Raw genomic sequence first — 18,898 nt, forward strand, 5'->3', positions numbered from 1 at the left:
ATAGCATTGTCCCCTGCTGCATCTGACAATCTGATCACTGTATGGAGAGATACTCTGATCAAGTGTAATTGGAGAACGCTTATACTTGGAAGGTGGAGAGTGCCCATTATTGTTGGCAGAGATTTGGTTGCTGAACAGACTTGCTTGTGTTGCATAGCAGGCATAACTTGTTCTCAAATAATCTTGCGTGATTCTCAGTTTTGGTTACTAGAAAGCAGGTATTTCCGGAAACAGATTTTAAAAATATTTTTGGGATCTGGGCGGCACTGGATCTTGCCCATCCCTAATGACCAGCTTATTTTTTCTCTTATGTCACTAGCACCATAGCAACGAAATGCAGGGTGAATAAAGAGGCATGACTTTAGGAATCGCCAGTCAGTACACAGCAGAGGAATCGTAAGTGTGCTGAGGGACAATATAAAATGGTAAGCGTTTCTTTATGATCATGATTTTATATTTCAGACTATTTCACATTTTAAAAACTGCTTTTAAGAAGGTGGGATAATCCAGGAAATGTTTTCCTCTGACCAAAGGCGGGTGCATGAGCGATGATAATTTCATTCCCATTCGTTTTTTGTGCGCCTGTGAGTGTATGTGTGTGCTTGTTTGATGTGCATGTATAGTGTGTATAGCCTGTGTGCGGTTTGTGGTTTGTGTGGTGTATGTGTGGTGTGTTTGCTGCATGCGTGTTAGAACATAGAGCATAGGATATACAGTGCAGAAGGAGACAATTTGGCCAATCGACTCTGCACTTAAGCCCTCACTTCCACCTTATCCCCATAATCCAATAACCCCTCCTAACCTTTTAGGACACTAAGGGCAATTTAGCGTGGCCAATCCACCTAACCTGCACGTCTTTGGACTGTGGGAGGAAACCGGAGCACCCGGAGGAAATCCACGCAGACATGGGGAGGGCGTGCGGACTCCGCAGACAGTGACCCAACGTGGAATCGAACCTGGGACCCTGGTGCTGTGAAGCCACAGTGCTAACCGCTTGTGCTACTGTGCTGCCCCTAAACATGCCGTGTTGGCATGTATTGTGGTCTTTGTATGGTGTGTTGTGGTGGTATCTATTCGTTGATTTGTTGGTACAGTGTGTTGTATGGTACAAGTGGCTGGTAGATGAGCAACGTGGGTTTTGAAAGGTATGCTGGTGAGCGTATGCCGTGTTTACATGATTTGCTGTATCGTGTACGTATGTTGGCTTTTGCTTAATGTAGTATTTATACGGTGTGTTGTTAATGTGTGTGTGGTGCGCTTGTAGTCTGTGGTATATGTCGTACATGTATGGTGTGTGTAGTTTGCATTTCTATAATGTGTTGGTGATGGATGGTGTGTAAATTAAATGTTGATGTGCGCTGGGTGTGCTGTGTGTATATGGTATGTTCGTAGTGTGTGCAGAGTGATGTATGTGTATAGTTGGAGGAATGGCTGAATCTTCAATGTGAATTCTGTATGGGAAATTACTTAACATCCTTTTCCTCTTCAATGCCACATTAAGCAACCCATTTCTATCACTGCATTACATCCAGCAGCCCATGTTCAGGGTTGTTTGTGTTGAAGAAGGTTTTTACACAGATAGATGTGAAAGATTGTTGGGAAGTTGGGGGTGATGTGGGGGGGGGGGGGGGGGGGGGAGTGAGGTGGAGACCAGTTCCATTCCCATTAGACATGAGCACCATCCTGGAGGTTAACCTCAGTATTTGGAGATCGGAGCACTTATCTCTGCTTTCTGGACTGGGGATGAGATTGTCTGTGAGAAGAGAGGACAACATGTCCTGTAAATTCTGACAAAGCTGTGACCCGAGCCATGTGTTCAGTTCTGGGATGGGGGCAGAGAATGAGGTGGGATATATGACCCCATGTGGCTTTGGATAGGGGGCTGGATTCTCCATTCCTGAGGCTATGTGCTGACGCCAATAGAGGATCCGTGGTGTTTCATGATGGGAACTTGGCGCATAACCCTCACCGAGTCCATTACCGGTGAGGGGCCAGCATCGGCACCGCATGAAACACCTGTGGAACGTGCGGAACACGGTCGGAGGATTACCGGGTCCCGTGCTTCGGACTGACAAGCTGCAGCTGCGCATGCCTACACCCGCACCGGTCGTGCCGGAAAAAATAGCGCGGCCGCGCTAGACTGCATAGCCTCCCACCCTGACCCCACAAGCCCTCCTCCTGCCCAGCCCCCACCACTCCCCCCAGCCCTGGCAGAAGACCCCCTGGCCAGCGGCGCGGATCTTGGCCGAGTGTGGCGGGGCTGGACACTCTCCGCACGCCCTCTCTCTCCGCAACCCGCACGCCAGGCTCTCGGCTGCAGGGACCACACATGGCCTGTGCCGTTGGGAACTCAACCCATTGGAGGCAGAGCATCATGGGTGGACCGCCGATGACGTACCAACGGCGTTATGGCTGCGTGTGGCGCGCGCCTCGTGACGCCGATTTGGAGGGGGCGGAGCATTGCAACCGTCAAACACCGCGGTGCCTGCCCCGATTCCGGTGTCGCGAGCCATTCTCAGCCTGATCGCCATTCCCGATTTCGGAATGGGACTATGGAGAATTCCGCCCAGGAAAACCAACGGTTATGAGTTGATTTTTTATGAACTTTCTCATTGAAAGCTGTATCAATTAAAATAATGAATGTTTAATTCTCCACTTCCTCCATTTAATTCAGGAGCATTTTATATCAAGGAACATCCAAGTTACAATTTAAGCGGGCACATTTAAAACAAATAATTCAAAATCTGCCAATTCTCTAATCTTGTAACCAAGATAATATTTGTTAGCACTGCAGTTATTATGGGTGTTGCTATGCACAGATACTAGACCATGCTTGTTCTGCATTATGGCTACTTAATAAACAACCCATAGCCTTCAAGTGGAGTGTTGATTGATGAATGATACGTGAAATCCCAGGAAACTTTTCACTGGACTCTTAGAACAAGATGCACAAAATGTGATTCTAATTCCGAGGTCAGGGGTGCTATTTAATGAAAATGAAACAGAGTCCCACTTTGGGCATGTTTAGTGGGGTGTTTCCTGCCAATTGCAGTGCCGAGAACGATCCCGCTATTGAACGGGACTCTGCTTCATTTTTGGGCCTCAGCAAGGAATAAATGGGTCATAATTTTAATGGCGCCCCGATTTCTGGAACCCCACTGCGGTCTCCAGACATCCCCCGCCCCCAACCAATTAGGGGGTCCACAAGCCCCTCACACACCACCACATAAGGGCGAGGTATCCCCGGGCCCCCCTCCTGCACTGAGGAGTTTGCTCATCGCAGTGTGATATTTTAACATGGAATAATTCTGGACCTTCAGATGAGCTCACTCATGGAGTCCATCCCTTCGATAGTAGGCCGAATAACAACATCATAGCGGATCTCTGATTGAGTAAAGAACTGGACAGTGAGCAGAAAGTCGATTACAGTGATGGCACTAGACTGCTCAGCTACTGTTATGAATATTTGTTTTCTGTTTATTACTGACCAGCTCCATATTTATTCACTTTCCAGAATATGGACTTGCAGAGAGGCCACAACAGAATGAGATATTTGCTTCCTGTTCTAATTGTATGGGGACAGCTCCTTCTTTCCGGTAGGTCACATCTAATATACAGCAACATTTTTCACCAGTCACCCTAGTAAAAGTCTGCTTGCATTTTTCGTAAACAACACTATTCGACGTTAATTGGCCCACTTAACGAGGCCTCATAGGCTTTTCGCTGCAAATGAAGGCTCGCCAGCCAATTCGTCAGAACAGCGCTTACAGGTCCCCCGCTAAAAAGGTCGAGCAGCCCTTAAAGAGAACTTGCACAGAAAACCCCAGTCAGCTCACAGCCCTGGCGCCAAGGACACCAGCTCCATGATTCAGGGATGCTGGCCTGGGGTGGTTCCTCGATGCACTGGAGGCTATAAGGATTGTCCTGTTCCCCCGAGGGTACCGGAGGGTGAGTCACAGGGCAGCCACTGCCACTTGGGATAAGGTGGCGGCTATAAGTTCGGGGAGTATGACTAGCATTCAGTGTTGTAAGAAGGTCAATGACCTACCCCAGGCAGCACGGGTGAGTTGACACTAATGCCTAATGCCTCCAACCCCCTCACCCCCGAGACCTTTCCGTCCCCACGAGAGCATCTGCCCCACCAACCCTCCATGCTGCCTCCAACACTCCATGTGGCCCCCAACCTTCCCTTCACCACCCCCCCCCCCCCCCCCCCCCCCACCCCTTCACCTCCCCAACTCTCCCTTCACAACCCCTCCCTCTCTGTGTCAATAAGCGAAAGTTCTAGGGAAAGTTTTGCAGGGTCGAAAATGCCACCATACCATTCAATATCTGTAAGGCATTGGGAGAGGGTGTTAGACTGACAACAGTGATGGCTTCCACCTCGGGGAACTTTCCATTCCCCCATTGATTCCCTTCCACCCGGGACGCCCTGCCACACACTCCCAGCCATAGTCGGCTCCACTCACTGAACCCAAGACCCTGTATCCCAGACATGCACTCATAACGTCACCTGGACCGGGCTCTGGTCCCCTCCCCGATGCACTCATCTTCCCTCCAGCTGTGTCCCATCTCCTGGGTGTTCTGATTGTTGGCTGCTGTGTGTGTGGTGTCGTCTCCCGCAGTGTTCAGGCACAGTGTCCAAGCATCACGGTCTGATTAGGATGCTAGGCAATGACTTCCATATGTTACATGGCCCACCCACCTACGGGAACCCACTTGGGTTGTGTGAAGTGCTCAATTTCCTATTAGTAGCCTTCAGATAGCCTTCAGCCGCACGGCCAGAGGCCTTGGCAGTCAGTGGGGGAGTGGGGGTTATGGTTGGTCAGTGCAACAGACGGGAAGGAAAAGAGTTGCCCCGGAATGGGTACACACGATCCAGGGGTTGGCATGAAAATGAAAAATGAAATGAAAATCGCTTATTGTCACGAGTAGGCTTCAATGAAGTTACTGTGGAAAGCCCCTAGTCGCCACATTCCGGCGCCTGTCCGGGGAGGCTGGTACGGGAATGGTGGTGCTGCGCATGTTTACCCCCCCAGTGCCTCCCCCCCACACTCCGTGGTGGCCCATTCCTGCAGAGGGTCCTCCCCTCCCCCCTCAACCAGAGGTCTCCCCCCCCCCCCCCCCCAGCCCCTGCCTAGCGCCCCCCACCACGCGGCGAGCACTGGGGCGACATATCCAGCACCCTCAAGCATGTGAGCAAAGATGGCTACTCATCTCCTCGGCTCACGCAAAAGCCCTTCTGCCAGGTTCATGTCTTTCAAATGGAGTACTAATCGGTGCCAGCGTGACTACTTGCTGGGGAGGCCGCTGAATGACGGGAGGACGTTGGATATGTGGTGGCTTTCGTTAATTGTATGAAAATATGGCTCAAGTGGTGATAATTGGTTTCTCGCCGTGCTATGACGAGACCCTGATTTCGCTAACGGGAGTGGGCCGTTTGGAGCCTGGCGCGGTACTCGTTTTAGGCCTCTCCCGCTATTCACCGGCCTCGTTTCGCTCGAGCGAGAGCAACGAGCCTGAGAATCGTGCCCATTGAAACTGGGAGAACAGTGTAATGTTCAGAAATGCTCAAAGTGGTGACTGTAAAATGTTGGTGAACTTGCATTGTTATCACGAACTTTAGTATCCTTCAACTGATCACTACTTATATAGTGTTAGCTTTCCAGACAAAATGTTGATAGGTGTGTAATCTTCCCATTCTTGAACATTGTGGCAGGGTTGCTTTCCAATGATCATGTTACAGTTGGGAGATTTTGCTGGAGTATCACTTGCCCATTGATCTCCTGAATTGTGTAGCTTACAGAGAGCACTAAAACACATGTCTGGAGTAAAACATAGCAAGTCAATGTGATTAATATCTATCCTGGGGAATATCCTGTCTGTTTATTATGACTGTTGGTAGTTGTCGTCAGAGCTCTTGTTCAACTCTAAATGCTGTCCGATCTGTGTTAGTCTAATGATTCTTTTAGATTTCAAGTATCTATTTCTGCATTTGCTGCTTTAGAATGGTACATTGCACCAGCATTGAGTTATATATTGCTAATTCTTCAGTATCTTGTACTCATTCAAATGAAGATGTGCACACATGGTTAAATTCATTGTCAAAATAGCTGTACTTTATATTATAAACTAGCTTTCAGAGCACTGCTCCTTCCTCAGGTGAATGAAGAGGTGCCTCTTCATCCACCTGAGGAAGGAGCAGTGCTCCGAAAGCTAGTGTTTGAAACAAACCTGTTGGACTTTAACCTGGTGTTGGAAGACTTCTTACTGTGCTCACCCCAGTCCAACACTGGCATCTCCACATCATTATATTATAAAGTTTAGAAAGTTGGCTTCATGCCAACTGCTACTGTGAATCCTGAAGAGAACACGGTCACCTGTCCGAGGAGGTCATATACCATTTGCTTGAATTGGATGCAACAAAAGATTGAGAACTCCACCCCCCCCCCCCCCCCCCCCCCCCCAGTGCTACTGCAGGCTTTGCTTCGATGTGACTGGTTACTTATCATATTTAGCTACTGTATTTAGAAACCTGATTTATGATCTGATCAGATACTTTAACTAACAGAACAACTATCTAAAGCAATAGTGTATGACAATGTTAAAATGTTATTTTACTGGTTTTCCAGATGCAATTGATGACACTGCGCCGGAGACAACATTAATAGGCATCCACCATCAAAGTATTGTCCTAGGATGTCGTTTTGCTACTCACGATGGTTTCCAGTTGGAAAATCTTATAATCACCTGGCAACGTGTTGAGCACGATGAGGTGGTGCACAGTTATTACTATGGTAAAGACCAAACCAGCCATCAGAGTGAACAATATTCAGGCAGAACGAGTCTGTTTCCAGAGGAATTCAAACATGGCAATGCGTCACTGAAACTGGAAGGAGTGAGGGCTGAGGATGCTGGACAGTACATATGTTTTGTCAGCACTATATCTGGAAGTGCCGAAGAGACAGTTTTCTTAAACTTTGCAGGTAAATAGGCTTTACGGCTTTATATTTTCCTAATTATGGATAAATGCTGAGTAAATTTGTGGAAACATGATATTATTGTGACCAAACATCACGTGATAATACATTTAAAAGCCTATGTGGAGAATATATGGGTTGCAATGAACTCAACAAATTGAAATGAATGTAGCTAAAATTGTTACAAATCAAACATAATGCAGTTAATGTGGGGAAATAAAAGTCCAAATGTAAATGGAAAATAGTCTGAATATTAAAAAGACTGATCAGGATTATGGGCATTTTTTTAATGATCTAACATAAACCCTTTGTAGAGGAAGGGTAACAGGCTGCGGAATTTTGAAGCTTCTTTTCCTTCCAGAATATCTGTTCACTAATGAACAATGCGCTTGCCGGCCAAAACTTTATCATAAACAATTGCACTGACATATCTTTGTTGGTTCTCATGTCAAATCCTTGCCCATACCAAAGGCTCGCCAGCTGACTAATACATCCCACCATCTGCCCTGCTCAGACTGGCACAGTGGTGTGTGACATTTCATCACCAAGTTGCCAGGTGTCTTTGGTTTCTCCCCTTACGCATCTGAAGTTTTCACCTTCCCCAAGTACCTGTCCTTGTTCTACATCACCCCACCCTGAACTCCATGCTGGGATTCTTACCGAGGATCCTCACACCTTTTCTGCCTCAGCTCCTGCAGTAAGCAACTCCTTATACCAGGCGATTTTCATCTCCATTCCCCTTGCCCTATTTCATTTGATTTCAGTGCCATTTGCCCTGTCATAACCTTTCATTCCTTAGAAAATGTTCTCCCCATACACAAAGCCACCCCCAGTTCATGGGCAGGAGTCTCCGTCAGCTGATGCCAAAATCATGAAGTGCGATTGGATGAAGAATAGGTTCCGCTGCTAAAATCGCAACGGGCACCAATTTGACGGCAAATCGCAATTCTCCGTCACCTCGACAGCAGCGTCAATGCGTTCAGGAATGCATGTACAGTAAACACCGTTTGCATGTCATTAGCGGACCCGACCTGGGGCCTCTGCAGTGCTCCGCCACCGATGGGGCAAGTTCCCGACGGTGCAGTTCACTTGTGCTTTTAAAAATCATGAAACCGGCATGGTGGCAGCTGAGGGAAAGAGAGAGGAGGTACGGAACATGTCCAACATCACTATAGTTTGATGACAGTTGTGATGCTGGTCAGGGGCTTCTGCCAGGACCAGGGAGGAGTAGCAGGGGTGGCCAGGAGGTGGGATTGGGATGGATAGGCATGGAACACCATTGCCGCAGCCGGCAAGGCAGCCATGTAGCTGCACATGCCGCTAAAAGCCCACTGTGAACTTACAGCCACGGGTTGCATAGGTGTACCCTCTGGCCCCAACCAACTCATCAGCTGTTTGGGCACACTCCAGCACAACCAGTGCCATCTTGTTGCCTGGGATGAGTGTGTATGAGGATTGTAGTGTATATGCAGCTGCAGCTTGTCAGCCTCCTGAGTGTCAATCACGGACCCGGCGAATCCCGCACCATCTTTCATTGGAATCGATTGTGTTCCATGTGGCACCAGTGCTAGCCCCTCTACAGTTGCTGAATCGATCCGGGTTCGGTGCCGGTTTTGCTGTCATGGAAGTCAACAAATTCTGTGTCGACGTCAACACTTAGTCTCAGAAACAGAATCTGATCTCTGAAGACGAGCCATTTTGAACTCTCAAAGTTAACTCTCCACAGAATCTACCAGACCGGCAGGGTTTTTCCAGCACTTTCTACTTTTATTACACAGCCACCCTCTCGACCTTGCCATCTCACATGGCCTCTTCAGTCTTGTGGTCTCAATCACAGACAAGGCAATCTCCCACCACTCTCTTGTACTGTTCGCCAAGCACATCATCACACCCTTGCCATCTCAATTCCTGTGGCATCAGCTGTCCTTCACTGATCTCAGTTAAAATTAGATGTGGAGAGGCTACCCAAAGCTATCATTAGGTGTAGAGTGAGAAATGCAACTAGTATGAACTGATCAGAAAGCCAAACGGTCATGTCTGGTTAACCTGACTGAGTTTTTTGAAGAGGCCACTAATGCAGTAGATAAAATGACTTTGGAGTGTCTATGCATCCAATAAGGTTCAACCAAAGAGATTAACAGAAGAACATGTACATGATGGAACCATCAGTTCACTAGACACATGCTTTATGATATGAACAGTGGTTTTAATCTACTTACAACAGAGCCAGCCTGTTCCGCGTTGAACTCTCGATGAACTGAACGACTGGCTCTGAGCATTGGTATTTATACAGCAGTCCAGGGCTACTCCCCCTAGTGGTCGGGCAACGCAACTGCGCTTACAAATGCATGGTCTCATGTATATACAATACAGTGTGAATTACGGAGTTACATTCACCACAGTACAGAATTTAGGTAGCCTTCTGATTTGACTTGGAAAGTGATTGGGAGGTAGGAGACAAATAGTGGGGATAAAGGGAATGCAACCTGACTGGCAGGATATGACTGCAAAATATATGTGGAGATCTATAATGGTGCATTATTACTTGTAATATGTAGTTCTGTGTGAACAGATTGGGCTTTGCTTTGTTGCATGGCTGATTTTACGACTCGTATCTATATTTACATTATATATTGATATGATTCACAAATTATTTAATATCAGCAAATGCAAATTTCTGTTACTTCTGAGTAATCCAAGCTATTCCACTTTATAACCCACAGCTTACTACAAGGACACACAACTGCTGATCAAACTCCAGCCATCTAGTACGACCTTCATTCTAGAATCGCAAGGTTATCCTGAGGCATCCGTCCTCTGGTACTGTGCAGAAGATAAAAATGTGCTCCTCAAGCCTCATACTTCATTTGTTCCACGTGAAGATGGTCTCTACTCACTCCGGAGTGTTCTTGAAGTTGATCATGCAAAGACAAATTGTAACCATATAGTTGAAATTAACAACATCCTTGTTAACCAGACTGTTACCAGGAAATTCAACCTCCTTTTACCTCGTAAGTTCTTATATTAGTGGGTTTCCTGAGCATGAATGCACTGGGAATTATGCCTTAGACATATTCAGTTTCAAAGATTTCATTTTTCTGTAGAAATTCACACAGGGGGACAACCTTCCCAATATATATTATCAGAGCAGTGATTGAGAAACAAAGATTTTATTTTTTTTTTAAATAAATTTTTTCCAATTAAGGGGCAATTTATCGTGGCCAATTCACCTACCTTGCACATCTTTGGTTTGTGGGGGTGAAACCCACGTGAACACGGGGAGAATGTGCAAACTCCACACAGACAGTGACCCAGAGCCGGGATCGAACCTGGGACCTCGGCGCCGTGAGGCAGCAGGGCTAACCCACTGCGCCACCGTGCTGCCCATTTATAAACAAAGATAAACAAACTTATAAACATAGCACAATTTCCTATCCACAACTTTTGATGGATGTAAAATCATGTTCACTGTGACCTATTTATAAAAATATTTGCTCGTGATCAGTTTTTCCCATAGCCCTGATTCTGTGCTGGGGACATACATTCATAGAGTTGTCGCGTCAATTGCAAAAAAGAACATTGTAACTTTTATCTCTGATTAAACATGAATCGTTTTTGGGACACATTCACTTAAGCTATATCATTCAAAGACTTGAGTTCATGGGCAGTCTCCCACTGTAACTTCAGCCGAAATCTGAAAGTGGTGTAAATGAAGTTAAGGTATGAAAATAGGAGACCCCCCCTGCAAAATCCCAGATGCATAGAACAAGTGTTCACATGATGCCGCAATGACGCAGCTATTTAAAGGGTCACATGTCGAGTGTGGGAGTTCTTCCCGGGAGGGCGGCAGAGCTGCTCAGAGTACTGAATAAATTGTTGTTGTTATAAGTTCTTGGTCGCCAGTCATTAGAACTAAGCACTTCTACACACATGGGCAGCATGGTAGCACAAGTGGATAGCACTGTGGCTTCATAGCGCCAGGATCCCAGGTTCGATTCCCCGCTGGGTCACTGTGTGGAGTCTGTACGTTCTCCCCGTGTCTGCGTGGGGTTCCTCCGGGTGCTCCGGTTTCCTCCCACAGTCCAAAGACATGCAGGTTAGGTGGATTGGCCATGCTAAATAGCCCTTAGTGTCCAAAAAGGTTAGGAGAGGTTATTGGGTTACAGGGATAGGGTGGAACTGAGGGCTTAAGTGGGTCGGTGCATGCTCGATGGGCCGAATGGCCTGCTGCACTGTATGTTCTATGTTTTGAAAAAGTGATTTAATATAACGAATGAATATTTCATATTTTTCTCTTTTTCACTTTCAAAATAAGGCATTCAGGAAAACAACACTGACAGGAGATGGTGTATTGCTCTCGGCTCCTGCTTACTGGTATTTGCAGCAATTATCGTTCTGATATTGGTAATATATAAACATCAAGAAAGAAAAGCAGGAGAAAAAACAAAGCCTGAATTTATATGAATGATTCCATGAAGGAAATTGTGACTTTTGTCCTTCAGAAGGTGGTGACAAACCTTCTTCAACTGCTGCTGTCAATGTGGCAAAGACGCTTCCATGGTGCTATTAGATTAGCAATCTGGGACTTTGACCCGGCCACAATGAATGAACAGATGTCGTAATCCAGGTGGAAAGGGATCTTGGGAGGCAGTGTTTTTCCCAGGCACCTGTCATTCCAGATGTTGGAAGTTGGAGGAGGTGCAGCAGATGAAGAAGTGCACCCTGTGGATACTACACACTGCAACCCCGGTACATCACCAGTGCATTACAAGTAATGCTGAGAGTAACATTTTGCTGAGAGTAACCTATCACTGAAGAATAGACCAAGTTTCTAAACTCAAGATCTGCAATCATTTTATGAGTGGCACAGCAGAGGATGTTATGTAGCAGTTATTCTCTGGTTTCACGTCCCATATTTTTCCAAAATGTGTGTCGCAGAGATAAAAATACAGTATTTGTTTAAGCCTGGGAGCAAGTAGCAGCGAGAACGTTCTGAATACCTTTGCAGTTCAGAAAAATGAAGATGAGGTTCAAGTGCAAGGATGTGACGTGATCAGCCAATTGATCATTTCAGATTATTTGTTGACTTCCAACAGTGCTATTCATGGATAGAAACACACTTGAATCTTTAGGACTTTGGCAGCTGACACATCCGACTATAACCTCCATCTTGCATACGATTTTTATGGCGTAACTTAAACATCCAATGAATTTTCAGTCTTCCCCAAGATTCTTGTAGCTATTTCTTAGCAAAAGCCTGAGTTAGAATTGTGGGCAGAACAATTGAGGGCAGCACGGTAGCATGGTGGTTAGCATAAATGCTTCACAGCTCCAGGGTCCCAGGTTCGATTCCCGGCTGGGTCACTGTCTGTGTGGAGTCTGCACGTCCTCCCCTGTGTGCGTGGGTTTCCTCCGGGTGCTCCGGTTTCCTCCCACAGTCCAAAGATGTGCGGGTTAGGTGGATTGGCCATGCTAAATTGCCCGTAGTGTCCTAATAAAAGTAAGGTTGGGGGGGGGGGGGTTGTTGGGTTACGGGTATAGGGTGGATACGTAGGTTTGAGTAGGGTGATCATGGCTCGGCACAACATTGAGGGCCGAAGGGCCTGTTCTGTGCTGTACTGTTCTATTCTATAAATAGCACAGTGGGCAGCACTGTTGCTTTACAGCTCCAGGGTCTCAGGTTCGATTCCCGGCTTGGGTTACTGTCTGTGCGGAGTCTGCACGTTCTCCTCGTGTCTGCGTAGGTTTCCTCCGGGTGCTCTGGTTTCCTTTCACAAGTCCAAAGATGTGCATATTAGATGGATTGGCCATGATAAATGGCACTTAGTGTCCAAAAAGGTTAGGTTTGGTTACATAGAACATAGTACAATACAGCACAAAACAGGGCCTTCGGCCCTCGATGTTGTGCCGAGAATTGTCTGAAACCAAGAACAAGCTATCCCACTCCCTGTCATTCTGGTTTGCTCCATGTGCCTATCCAATAACCGCTTGAAAGTTCCTAAAGTGTCCGGCTCCACTATCACAGCAGGCAGACCATTCCACACCCTAACCACTCTCTGAGTAAAGAACCTACCTCGGATATCCCTCCTATATCTCCCACCCTGAATCTTATAGTTATGCCCCCTTGTAACAGCTACATCCACCCGAGGAAATAGTCTCTAAACGTCCACTCTATCTATCCCCCTCATCATCTTATAAACCTCTATTAAGTCGCCCCTCATCCTCCTCCGCTCCAAAGAGAAAAGCCCTAGCTCCCTCAACCTTTCTTCATAAGACCTATCCTGCAAACCAGGCAGCATCCTGGTAAATCTCCTTTGCACCCTTTCCACATCCTTCCTATAATGAGGTGACCAGAATTGAGCTTAAGTAGGATGCTCATTCCAAGGGTCGGTGCAGACTCGATGGGCTAAATGGTCTCCTTCTGCGCTGTAAATTCTTTGTTTCCAACATGTAAATGTCTGTGGTTAGCTGCACTTTTTCAATGCCTGGAGTTATTTTAAATTTGATTGGTTCCTGTTACCAGGTGAGCAATAGTTACCTAAATGGATCAATCACAAAGCAAAAAGTAAGAATCTTCTCATGAAAGAAAATCAGAGAGAGCTGGGAAAAGAATAATGGCCGATGTCTAAGGCCTGAATTTTCATCCTTTAAAAAAATTTAGAGTACCCAATTCATTCATTTACCCTTCACATCTTTTGGGTTGTGGGGGCGAAAAACACGTGGGAGCGAAACACACGGAGGAGAGAATGTGCAAACTCCACACGGACAATGACCCAGAGCAGGGATCAAACCTGGGACCTCGGCGCCGTGAGGCAGCAATGCTAACCACTGCGCCACCGTGCTGCCTTTGTCATCCTTGAGGCGGGTAGCGGGAATCTGGGAAATTCTGGGTTTGGCCCGCCCACCTCAGGAGGCATTGCCCGCGAAGGCTGGATCTTTATTCCAGCAGATGTGTGTGGGCTGGAGCTGGGCCAGCTGGCCTGGGAAGATGTTTGGAGGCAGCCACAGAGGCTGTTTAAAATTGAGCCTCCTGACGCCTGCTCTGCTGAGAGCCGAGGGAACTATTACACTTGTTGATAAAGGGTCTGTCTGTAGGACAGCTGCTTTTATCAGCTAGGAGCAAAAATACATTTTGTCAGTAAAGGGGAAAGTTATGAATTAATCACTTTTTTTTACAAATCCTACTGTCACTTCAGGGGTTACTGGGTCTAGACATTGTACAGTGGGTCAATGGGCATTGAAGTACCACAGCTTAGTATGGGCATCATGAGGGGCCTTAGCAGGTGGTGGAAGCAGAGAGCTTGGCATGGTGGCATGAGGGGCCACAGGGGCTGGTTGGAAGGGCAGAGCCTGGCATAGGGGGCACGAGTTTCCATGGGAGATTGGATAGAAGAGAAAGCTTGGCATACCCGACCACCCAAGCATCTTAGCTGAGGGGATCTAAGCTCAAATCCCACATGGTAAATGTTTGGAATTTGAAAAGATAAAAAACTCTGATATTAAAAGTCTAATGATCACCGTGAAACCATTGTTGATTTTCGTAAAAGCCCATCGAGTTCACTCATGCCCTTTAGAGAAGGGAATCTGCCATTCTTACCCGGTGTGGCCTACGTGTGACTCTAGACCCACAGCAATGTGGTAGACTCTTAGCTCTCCTCTGAAATGGCCTAATAAGCAACTCAGTTAAAGGGAAAATGATGTGTGGGAAACAAATGCTTGCCCAGAGATGCTCCCATTCCATGCAAGAAAAAAGTGCAATCTGCAAAGGTGGTCCACTGAGCCAGAGTGTAAGTTCAACCAAAGTATCTAAACACTGCCGATAAAAAGTGAGAGATATTCACATTAGTTCACAGACATGTTTATTCGGGATGTATTGTTTTCATTGGTTCAATTTAAGAGTATTTTTATATTTTTAGTATTTATGGAATATTGTTATTGTTTAGGAAAATCATTTACTGCATGAATTATTAATGGGCTGGATTCTCCGTCCTGCCGTGATTTCTGCTTCACCCCGCTGGTGGGATGCTCCGTTACACCGGCCGGTCAATGGGGTTCCCCATTGTGGGGCAGCCCCACAACATCGGGAAACCCCTGGGCTGCCGGCAAAATGGAACATCCCGCCGGCGGAGAATCCAGCCCAATGGTTTTCACTTACATTGCAAGGCACACTTCTTTGTCAGGGGCAAGTTTCTTGTGCAATAAAGTATAACTCTCAGTAACATGTCCTTTATACCCAATTTTAATGTTCATCAGATTTACATATATTCAAATCTAGAGACCATTGGAAATTATTTTCAAATTATTTAAAAAAAATGTTTTGTTGGGTTTTGTACATGGTATAAACACAAATAAAAACAAAGGAATATAAAACAAGTAATGAGAAAGTGTATTTTCCCTTTTTTTTTTTACAAAACAAAACAAAACAGAGGGTGGGGGGCACCGGGGTGGTGCCCGTCATGTTATTTACATTTGGCTTCGGCCATGGATTGTTCTTTCTTCCTGTTCTTTCTTTCTCTTTTCACATTGCTGTGTTTGCTATGGCCAATGTCCTCCCCTATGCATCCCCACCCATTTGGGTTCCCTTCTCTTTTCCCTTCCAGTTCCCTCTATTGTTTCCCAGCACTTCTTCCCATGAAGAGGTCTGGCTGGTTTGATACCCCGAAGACCACCACTTTCGGGCATCGCTCCACCCTCACCCCCACCACTTTGGACATTGCCTCGAAGAAGGCTGTCCAGTACCCAGCAAGTCTGGGGCAAGACCAGAACATGTGGGCGTGGTTGGCCGGGTTCACATCTGTCTTCCACCTCCAGGAAGAACCTACTCATTTGGGTTCTGGTCAAGTGGGCTCTATGTACCACCTTTTGTGGCATTAGGTTGAGTCTTGAGAATGTGGGGGTGGAGCTGACCCTATGCAATGCTTCGCTCCAGACTCCCCACACTATTTCAAACCCTAGGTCTTAATCCATTTCCTCTTTGTCGCATCCAGTTTGGTGTCGGCCCTCTCTATCAGTTGGTATATATCGCTACAGTGCCCTCTGCGTCCAGTAGTTCTTCTAATGGCATCTGTCGCGATGGTCGCGCGTACGTCCTTGTCTCCTTCCGTAGGAACTTTTTAAGCTGCAGGTATCTAAGTTTGTTGCTCCCTGATAGCTGAAATCTCTTCATCAGTTCGTCCAGTGTTGTTACCCTACCGTTGGTGTATAGGTCCCTGACTGTCAATATCCACTGGTCCTGTCTCCATCTTTTAAAGGTGGCATCAGTAAGTGCTGGTGTGAATCTGTGGCTATTGCTGATGGGGGTTTTGTCAGACATTTTGGTCAGTCCGAATTGCTGCCGTAGTTGTTCCAGGTCTGGAGTGTAGCTACCACCATTGCTTGAGTGTTTTTTGGGTGGGGATGCGAGTGCCACCGTGGCGAGGGCCTGGAGAGAGGTCCCCTTGCAGAGGAGCGACTGTAGGCTGCCGGGCTGGACACTGGCTGGCATGGCTGGGGTGGGGGTGCCCTTCCAAGGCTGGGGGAGTGGACGTGATGGGGGGGAAATAGGCCGAGCAGCCGGGTTGACCCCCACAGAACTGGGGCGATGACGATGCATGGACTTCCATTACCGCGGGCACCTTGCTGCGTACCCACTGACCACCCCCATCTTGGTCCCTGGTTCTGCCCCTGGAGTGATACCAGTCGTATGGGTGCCCCCACCTCCTCACCTCTGCACAACACCCTCAGTCACCTCCCCCCCCACCCATCCGCTCAGGGCATCAGCCGCCGGTGCAGAACAATAGACCGCCCCCAGGGCACAGGCCCGCCCCCGGATCGGTGGGCCCCGATCGCAGGCCAGGCCACCCCCCCCCTCCCCCCCGCGAAGATTGATCACCGGCCTGTTCTCCAACCCCCTCCCCCGAATATTGCTCAAGTGGTACGTTTGCACAGTGGTCGGCACTGCTGCCTCACAGCGCCAGCAACCCAGGTTCATTTCCAGCCTCGGGTGACTGTGTGAAGTTTGCACTTTCTCCCCGTGTCTGCGTTGGTTTCTATTTATTTGCATAGGTATTAGGTTTACACCCTCACTGGGTGTGAACCTGATGACATCTGCAGGATGGGCCCGGGGGGCATAGTGAACTGTTGATGCTCGCTGCAGTTCCTATTCCATGGCTTTCCTGGTATTTTCCTGACATAGCAGGATTTGCGCAGGACACAACACAGCCAGAAAATCGCCCCCAGGAGTACATGTCAGAAACATAGAGGGCAGCTTGTCCACATTGCAGCCTACATTATTTGCTGTCCATTCATCTTAAATTTACAATTCCAATTTTATTATATGGAATTACTGGATAAAAGCAATCGCATCCTACAGTTTTATTACATTCCCTGTAAAATTGAAAACCTGTTACTTTGATCATCCATTGACTCAAGGAGTTGGATTTGCATTTTCAGGTAACAGGCATTCCTTCTGAGGATGGGATATTGTGCAAGGGGAATTCATTTAAAGTGCCCTGATGTATCCTCCCGTTACCGTCCGTTTTGAGCTGTGCTTTGCCCCTTTGTAAATGATGGCATATTTTCCCCAACCCTTAAATTTGGAGTGTTCTAATCCTCTATGTATTGGAATTGGATTTGTTTATTGTCACATGTACCGAGGTTCAGTGAAAAGTATTTTTCTGCGAGCAGCTCAAACAGATCGTTAAGTACATGAAAAGAATGGATGGGAGGCAGGTTTTTGTGATGGACTGGGTTGTGTTCACGCGCTCTAAAGTTTCTTGTGGCCTTGGGCCGAGCAGTTGCTATACCAGGCAGCCAGATAGGATGCTTTCTGTGGTGCATCTGTAAAAGTTGATAAGAGTTAATGTGGACATGCCAAATATCCTTAGTTACCTGAGGAAATAAAGGCTCTGTTGTGCTTCTTTGGTGGTGGCGTTGACGTGGGTGGACCAGGACAGATTTTTGGTGACGTGTACCCCAAGGAATTTGATGCTATTAGTCACCTTCGCCTCGGCCTCATTGATGCTGACAGGGGTGTGTACAGTACTTTACTTCCTGACGTCAATAATCAGCTCTTTAGTTTTGCTGGCATTATTGTCGTTGCACCACTCCACTAGGTTCTCTATCTCCCTCCTATATTCTGACTCGTCGTTATTTGCGATCTGGCCCACTATGATTGTGTCGTCAGCAAACTTGTAGATGGAGGTGGAACCAAGTTTTGCCATGCAGACGTGTGTGTGCAGGGAGTAGAGTAGGGGGCTAAGTACGCAGCCTTGCGGGGCCCCGGTATTGAGGACTATTGTGGAGGGGGTGTTGTTGTTTATCCTTACTGATTGTGATTTGTGGGTCAGAAAGTCGAGAATCCAGTTGCAGCGTGAGGAGCCAAGTCCTAGGTTTTGGAACTTTGATATGAGCTTGGCTGGGATTATGGTGTTGAAGGCAGAGCTATAGTCAATAAATAGAAGCCTGATGAAACAGTCATTGTTGTCGAGATGCTCTGGGGATGAGTGTAGGGCCAGGGAGATGGCGTCTGCTGTAGACTGATTGTGGCGGTATGCGAATTGCAGTGAATCAAGGCGTTCTGGGAGTAGGAGGTGATGCGCTTCATGACCAACCTCTCGAAGCACTTCATTACAACTGATGTCAGAGCCCCCGGATGGTAGTCATTGAGGCACATTGCCTGTTTCTTCTTTGGCACTGGTATGATGGTGGTCTTCTTGAAGCAGGTGGGGACCTCAGAGCAGAGTAGGGACAGGTTAAAGATGTCCGTGAACACATCCGTCAGTGTGGTGACCCTCTGTGTGCCCCTGTATTAGGGGATGTAAGGTAGGACCTGCACTACAGGTTCTCCGGTAGCCCCTGCCGGCTAGCTCTGCCCATAAGGAGTCGTATGTGGTAGGATACTAGGGGTATTACGGTACCTTAGAAGTGAGCTGCTATTG

At 47.2% G+C, this 18,898-nt stretch overlaps 1 protein-coding gene across 1 annotated transcript; it reads left to right on the forward strand.

Annotated features, from left to right (window-relative positions):
* The first annotated feature begins 351 nt into the window (after positions 1 to 351).
* Positions 352 to 12,287, forward strand: LOC119967773 (CD276 antigen-like). The gene is made up of 5 exons (XM_038800748.1): positions 352 to 425; positions 3,515 to 3,596; positions 6,633 to 6,986; positions 9,704 to 9,991; positions 11,296 to 12,287. The coding sequence occupies exons 1-5, from the start codon at positions 423 to 425 to the stop codon at positions 11,442 to 11,444; spliced, it is 876 nt and encodes a 291-aa protein (XP_038656676.1). The 5' UTR covers positions 352 to 422; the 3' UTR covers positions 11,445 to 12,287.
* Positions 12,288 to 18,898: the final 6,611 nt, after the last annotated feature.

This window comes from Scyliorhinus canicula, chromosome 1 (assembly GCF_902713615.1).
Source record: "Scyliorhinus canicula chromosome 1, sScyCan1.1, whole genome shotgun sequence".
NCBI lineage: Eukaryota > Metazoa > Chordata > Chondrichthyes > Carcharhiniformes > Scyliorhinidae > Scyliorhinus > Scyliorhinus canicula.

Coding starts and splice junctions, on each gene's coding strand:
- LOC119967773 (XM_038800748.1), top strand. Junction 6,987..9,703: donor AGTTTTCTTAAACTTTGCAG/GTAAATAGGCTT, acceptor TATAACCCACAG/CTTACTACAAGGACACACAA. Junction 9,992..11,295: donor ATTCAACCTCCTTTTACCTC/GTAAGTTCTTAT, acceptor TTTCAAAATAAG/GCATTCAGGAAAACAACACT.